Raw genomic sequence first — 7,768 nt, 5'->3', positions numbered from 1 at the left:
TTCACTGGAGATGGAGGCACCACAGCCAGGGATCTTTCCCACTAGCTGCAACAGGACAAGAAAAAGACTTCTTTGGTAGAATGAGTTGCCTTATTCTCTGGAGAATGCACAGCGAGTAAGTTTTGCCACTAGCCACTTGGGAGCAGAAGGGACTTCATGCAAGAATTGGGAGCTGTGTTGCTGAGAAGCTGGCACCTCCCTGAATCTTCGTCTGCTTAGACAGCAAGAGCAGCCACTCAACCATCCTCGGACATGCAGGTAGCCAGAATCAAGAACTGCACTGCTGAGAAGTTGGTGATTCCGTAAGCCTTTGTATGTTCAGGTGGGAATAGCTCCCTCTCAATCAGTGCTGGAAGAAGAGAGAGGTACATGGCCATTAGCCAGCACTGAGACTTGAGGGCTACACTGTTGAGACCTTGTCACTTTCTTGGACCTTTATCCTGGGCAGTACATCCTAGGCAGCACTACTGTTACTTTGCTTTCCCATGGGGAACCTCCTCCTCCATCAAACTACAGGACAGATACAGACATGGGCCCATCACAGTTGAGAAAACGGAAAGACCTCAGCCTCTGCCCCTCAAAGCACAACCATTTAAGAAGCTTGCCACAGAAAACAGGATCTGCTCAGAGAGAAACAGCAGGGAAGACTGTCAATGGGAAATTCAATCAGAGGCAACACTTAATATAAGTCTGCAACTTATCAATACATCATAAAGAACTGCCAACAAACTAGGCAGATATAACAGAAATTGCCTCACATATACTAAAACTTCATATAAAGTCAAGAAAGCAACAGGCCACTTCAAGTATTATGAAAAAGCAAAACAAGCCTTCTTCCAAAAAGTATCATATTGCAGACCCAACAAATACACCAGACACAAGTAGACAAAAGAAATATTGAAGTGGAGTTCTATGAACAATTACTGAAGAAGTTACAAATGATGGAAGAATTGAAAGCAAAAATAAAGAGCTTAATGAAACCATAAATAAGGAATTTTAAAAAATCATCACAAGACACAGATGATACATCTAACACAGAAATAACAGAAATGCATAAATATGCAACCCAAAATATCAAGAGTAAAATCGTAGAATTTCCCAATATGATGGAGAGATATAAAAGGCAGAGTAGAAGAGATGGAATAGTCAGTGAGCTATAGACAACCACATATAAAGCATATTCGTAAAATGGGAACTCACTAGAAGAAAAAAACAAAGATGATGGAAGGAAAATGAAGAAAATATTAGAATTATGTAGGATAATATCAAACACAACAACATATGTGTGACTGGAATTCCAGAAGAAGAGGAGGAGAGGGAAAGCTCAGAGAAAATTATGGAAGACCCCCTAAAAAATTAATTTCACAGGTATCAGGAAAAACAAGAAAATCTACATTCAAAGAGCTCAGCAAACTGTAAAAAGACTAAACCTCAAAAGAAAAACATCAAGACATATAAAAAATAAGGATTGGTAGTGGTGGTGGAGGCAGTGGCATGTGTTGTCGAGTTGGAATTGATCCATAAGTGACCTTCGAGAGGTTTTCCAGAGGCAATAAATTGCACAGGAGACTGCTTATCCTTCTTCAGTGAAGCAGCTGGTGAATTTGAACCCTATGCCTTTGGAATACCATGTGGAAGCTAAATCACACCCTGCTTGTGCACTACTGGGTTGTAGAAGAAATAAAAAGTTAAATTTAAAAGTTCCTCAAACAGAAGAAAATGAAAATACAACATATCAAAACCTCTGGGATACAGCTAAGGTAGTCTTTAGGGGGCGGTCCACAGCAAAAAGCATATACATAAAAAAGACCAAAATTAATGACTTAACATCTTTATCAAATAGAAAAAAGGACAATAAGCTAATTCCACAGCCTCAAGAAGAAATGATATAATAAGGACAAGGACTGAAATCAATAGAATAGAGAACAAAACAACAGAAACCATCAATAAGATTAGGAGCTGGTTCTTTGAAAACATCAACAAAACAAACCATTTGCAAACTGAACAAAAGAAAGAGAAGATACAAATAACTCAAATAAGATAAAAGGTAACATCACAACTGAATCAGCTGAAATTATATCAATAATAAGGGAATATTATAAAAAGCTTAGTAGTAAGGATTGTGTTGCCAATGCAAGAGTACAAAATCTGAATCTGCAGGAGAAAGATAGGCAATCTCTACTTGCGCATTTTACTGGCTCTGGAAACTCACTAGAGGGTCTGTTATGGGTCTGTTCCAACTTGATTTATATAACACTACTCTGAAAAATTTGAAAACCTAGAGGAAAGGGACAAATCCTAGAAACCTACACCCCACCCACAATAAGATGTAGAAAACTCAAATAAACCCATCACAAAAGAAGAAAATGAGCAGGTATGTCATTAGAAAGGACCAGTCCTTGAAAAAGGACATCATGCTTGGAAAAGTGAAGGGTCAGTGTAAGAGAAGAAAATCCTCAACAAGTGAAACTGACAGAGTTAATCCAGGAATGGGCTCAAGTATATGAGAGATGACAAAGGCAGAATAAGACAAGAGAGAGTTTAGATCCATTGTTCACAGTTACTATGAGTTACAGTAGACTCAACAGCATCTTACATTAAGTACTCTTAAGAACTTAACTTTTAAAAGAAGTACCTTATTTCCCTGAGATGATGATGATGTTGTTGTTATGTGCCATCGAATTGCTTGACTCATAGTGACCCTATATACAAGAGCCCTTGAAACCTGCTTTATCCTGCCAGTTTTTCTGTCTCTGACACACCTACCCTCATTATCCTAGTCACTGTTATCAGTCTATCTCATCGATGATCTTCCTTTCTTTCTCCATTCCTCCACCCTTACAAGCATGACGAGGACCAATCCCTCCTTGCAACATGCCAAAAATATGTCAGATGAAGCATCAGAACCCTTGCCTCTAAGGAGCAGCCTGGCTTCACCCTCTCTAGGATGAACCTATTTGTTATCCAGGCAGTCCATGGTATGTTCAACACTCTTCTCCAGCACCACAGCTCAAAGGCATCGATTGTCTTTCTATCATCCCTAGTCTTGTCCAGCTCTCTGATGCATACCAAGCAAAGGCTTGGATCAGGCACACCTTAGTCTCCAGACTGGCATCGTTGCTCTTCAGTACTCTGGAGAGATGTAGAACTACCAGAGTAATATCAGAGAAAATCACACAGGAGGAGATTGCCCATCTTTTTTCCTACATAGTAGCTGATGGATTCAAACTGCCTACCTTTGGTCTCATCTAGAATATACAGGGAGCAAAGTTGTGAAATTTTCTTAGCCATTACCAAACCCCTGAGGGAATGAGTCACAGTGCATGTGAACCTCCAGGATGACAGCCTTGGGAGACATCCAGGGCAATCAGCGTAACATATTTCACAAAGACAGTGTTCTGTATTCTACCACAGTAAGCAAGACCTGGGGTCTTAAAAAGTTTGCAACCAGTCATTTAAGATGCAACTACTGGTCTCTTCCTACCCAGAGCAAAGAACTAAGACAACAAAAGACTCAAACAATTCAAAAGACTAACAGGACATGCAAAGTGTAGCCTATTCTACACTAAGACCACAAGAAGTAGACGATGCCTATCTAGAAAACCACTCTTTAACAGGATCACAACAAAATGTCTTGAAGAGACAGGGTGGGGGAAATGTAGGGCAAAATTAAAAATCTTATAAACACCAGACTCACTGATCTGATAGAGACTGGAATTTAATCTATTTATATGGATTAATTTTCTAAACAACAGAAAAGTCTAGAAAATGAGTAATGATGCCAGGAAATAATGCAATCAACCACATGAAGCTACAAGGGCAGCACTGGCCCTAATACAAAGCTCAAAAGAAAGAACGGGCTAGAAAGGACAAATGAAACATGGAACCCAAGAAGAAGCAAGAAAAGCACTGTTGAACTGAAGGCACTGCAATCAATGTCACAAAACTAAAATGTGTATAAACCACTAAATGAAAAACTAATTTGCTCTGTAAACTTTCATTCAAACCACAATTAACACACACAGGAAGAGAAAAATCAGGGTGCTCAGATGGGGTCAAAGAGTCTAGATGGTATAATAATTTATATTGCTAACTGAAACATTCATAATTCAATTCCACCAGTCACTCAACAGAGGGTCATTAGAGTCAAAAATCTTTGCAATAACAGTGGGATAAAGTAGGCTAGAATTCAGAGGCAGAATTCTACTATCCCATGCCAGAAACCCAGGTTCAATTTCAAGCCAGTGCTCCTCAAGTTCAGCAATTAACCTGTCAGTCAGTGTAGGCTTGCATGCTGCTATGATGCTGAACAGGTTTCAAAAGAGCTCCTTGGCCAAGGCAGAGAGAAGAAACATCTACCAATCTACTCCTGAAATTCCAACAGAGAGAATCCTATGAATCACAACCATAGTCTAGTCCACAACTAATCATGGGGACGGTGCAGACCTACATACTATTTCTTGGCATGAGACAGGAGCCATGATGAATGAGAATTTTTTTATTCTTTTATTTTAAACTTTACAGTAATTCTGCCACTTTCTATGAAGAGATAATACGACTGATTAAATTTAAACTCATTACACTCACTTAGGCTTACAATCAAATTATTCATCTTTATGAGAATTTTAGGTATTTTGAAAACTCCTCTAACTCTAAAGATAGTTAAAGTGGTTTATTTTTCATTTATAATTTAAGCTTCAGTTGTTGTTAACTGTCAAAAGAATGGCTTTCTGACTTGTCAACAATACTTTCACCACCAGTATTTATGTCTGTGTGTATTTGTTTATACTATCTTTCTACAACTCAAAAGTTAGGATAATTATGTTTAGAATTCATAAGACAATGGCATGTGCCCATTAGTATAACAAAAGAAAAGAATATTTCTAAATATAATTAGAAACTGACACAACATAACATAAGCTGATACAAGCAAGGACAAAAATTCAAATCTATTTTTAGGGGTGAAGGGAGAGAAAGGATTCAATCCATGGCAGTTAAAATGAGCCAGATCCCCAGATGGTGACTAACCCTACCAAAGATTGTAAGATCTAGTCTGGACATGTAAAGCTAAGGAATAAAACATCAAACCAGGTAAAGACCTACCAGTGAGAGGACACAAGACCAGCTACACTTTCTAGATGAGTATTATTATCTAACTGTCTATCTTTTAACTAAATACTCATTAAATAGGTTAACATTTAGGTTTCAGGACCATAGTCTGGAGAAGCACCAAAGTCAACAGGCATAGTATCCACACAGACAATGTTCTACATCCTATCCTACATCTATTTAATAAGTAGTAAATGAGGGTTGAAAAGTTTATGAGCTGACAACTAATGCGAAACTATTGGCTTCTCTCTAAAGCAAGGAAAAGTGAAAATAAAAATGCTAGTAAACAAGTGGTCCAAAGGACTCACACTTGAACCTCAGCCTCTCTGATCCTAAGAATTAAATGGTGCCCAACTACCTCTGCTGACTCACTCTGAAAGGGACACATAAGATGATAGAGTGGGAGAAAAATGTAAAACTCAAAATAATTTAAAAAGGTAAGTTTACTGATCTGACCTAGTAGTCTCCCAACATAGCACTACAGAACTCATAAACCCTTCCAAGTCTAGAATCAAACTCACTGCCAGTGATTCAACTTTCACCCAAAATAAAGCAGGCCTACAACATGAACACCACCAAGGAGAAGTGCACTCCTTAGAAAGTCAACCATACATGATCAAAAAGGTAGTATCTGCCCAAGGATAATACTCTTATTGTGGAAGGAATAGGAAAGAAGTAGGAATAAAAACTGTTAGCACAGGGAGAAATGGGAAGAATTTTGTTACACTGTGGCACTTACAATCAAAAATATCACAAACCAAACGGCATAAATTTTTAGAAGCCAATTTGCATTACAGTCTTTCACTCCAATAATATTAAAGGGTTGGTTTTTTTTTTTTAAAAAAAAATAAATTCACCTAAAGATACCATGTTACATAAAAATATTCACACAACATAACTAAAACATGCTGCTGTTACTAGGCGCTGTGAGCTGGTTCTGACCTGGAATCATAACACTATACTCATACAAGAAAATTTCACCCACTCCTGTGCCACATTAAGATTCACAGCTGTGCTTGGCCACATTGTTGTGGTCACTATGTCAATCCATCTCATTAAGGGTTATCCTTTTACAGTGACCCTCTAATTTGCCTTAAGGGTATACTAATTTAGTATTGTTTTGTCAATCGCTTTCCCAATTTCTCCAGTACTCGAAAAGGTGTTACTACTTTCCCAATTATTTTTTTCATTCTCCTTACCCATTCCCCTCAATTTATACAGCCAAACAACAGAGACGAACATATTAGGGAGATATACCCTTTCGTATGTATGTGTTTATGTTGTTGTTGCTGGTTTTCATCTCTGTCAACCTTCAAAGATAGAATCCATCTGTGTGTCAAACATTCTTTAGCTGTTTATATTTTTATATTGTTGCTGGGAAGGGTGGAGGATCAGCAAAGGAGAGGAAGACCCTTAACCAGGTGGACTGACACAGGGACTGCTGCAATGGGCTCTTAGGTGTCAGGCAGTGTGAGGACAGCACAGGATAGAACAGGGATATCATTTGAGGTACTTAAGACATTTTTAGTAAATCCGATTATCAGTCAATATTTAATAATCTATTTAAGCCATAGGTCAGGGCTACTAAGTTTGCCTTAGTTTGATAGTTTTCTGTTTTATACTAAGATTCTTGACCTACCTTGAATTATCTTGTGTATACAGTGTGTTAGTTCAATATTAACAAGAAATTTCTGCCAACTGCCATGAATGAGGACTGAAGTAAAGGAAACATACACTTTAAAATAAATGTATCTTACCTTCCATACAGGTTCTCCAGTGCTGTTTTTAACATGAGGCATATTGAAATTCAACATACGCTTCAAAGCCACTGAAAATTAAAACAATTTTTATCAAATATTACTACTCTCTTATTTTCAGAATTTCATTTATATTTTTTATTGACTACTTCGTAACAAAATAATCAACTCTAGTCATACTCACTAATCAAAAACTACATGTGTAGTCCTAGCGGTTAGATCTTATTAAACTTTTCCCTTAAGAGCTAACTAGTATCACTTTGGAAGCTATTCCAACATACAACTATGTGTTCTCAGAAAAAGTTTAAAAAGTGCTTTACATTTCTCCTGACTATCCCACACTAATTTTATTAAGATACAAAACCAAATACCTTCAGTCTTTAACTTCTGCAAAGAAGAAATTAAGACATTTTTTCTAAAAATGAAAATTATTTATGACAGTCTTCAGCTGTTCCCATTTGTAGTTGGCATGGAATATTCTTTTAACCAATTTACCCCCTCTATTTTACTGAAAAGTTACAATGTTTAAATTTGTTTCCTATGGGGGAGGGGGGAAGAGAGTTTTCCATAGATATAGTAGATAACTAAAACTGCCTAAGACGTTGTTATGTGCCCTTCAGTCCTTTGCGACTCATAGCAACCCTATATGTACAATCGCGCTAAACCATGCTCTATCCTGTGCCAATCGCATTGCCTCTGACACACCCATCCAGATTACCCCAGTCACTGAATCAATCCACCTCAAAGAGGGTCTTCCTCTCTTGCACTGTCCCTCTACTCTACCCAGCAAGATGTCCCTCTCCAAAGACCTGTCTCTCCTTGCAACATGTCCAAAGTATGTCAGACGAAGCCCCAGAATCTTTGTCTCCAAGTAGTAGCCTGGTTTAACCCTCTCTCAGATG

The 7,768-nt window shown here is 37.9% G+C and overlaps 1 protein-coding gene across 4 annotated transcripts in view; it reads right to left on the bottom strand.

Moving 5' to 3' along the window:
- SCFD1 (sec1 family domain containing 1) overlaps positions 1–7,768 on the bottom strand; it is a 126,035-nt gene that overhangs the window by 110,310 nt on the left and 7,957 nt on the right. For all 4 annotated transcript variants that reach the window (XM_006889970.1, XM_006889968.1, XM_006889969.1 and 1 more), the window contains one exon: positions 6,867–6,937. In XM_006889970.1, coding sequence (XP_006890032.1) covers positions 6,867–6,937 — 71 coding nt within the window. Of the gene's footprint in view, positions 1–6,866; positions 6,938–7,768 lie in introns of those variants that run through there.

Source organism: Elephantulus edwardii, unplaced genomic scaffold (genome assembly GCF_000299155.1).
Source record: "Elephantulus edwardii isolate Elephantulus edwardi_28Jun2011 unplaced genomic scaffold, EleEdw1.0 scaffold00084, whole genome shotgun sequence".
Lineage (NCBI taxonomy): Eukaryota > Metazoa > Chordata > Mammalia > Macroscelidea > Macroscelididae > Elephantulus > Elephantulus edwardii.
This window is presented reverse-complemented; position numbering and strand designations above follow the sequence as displayed.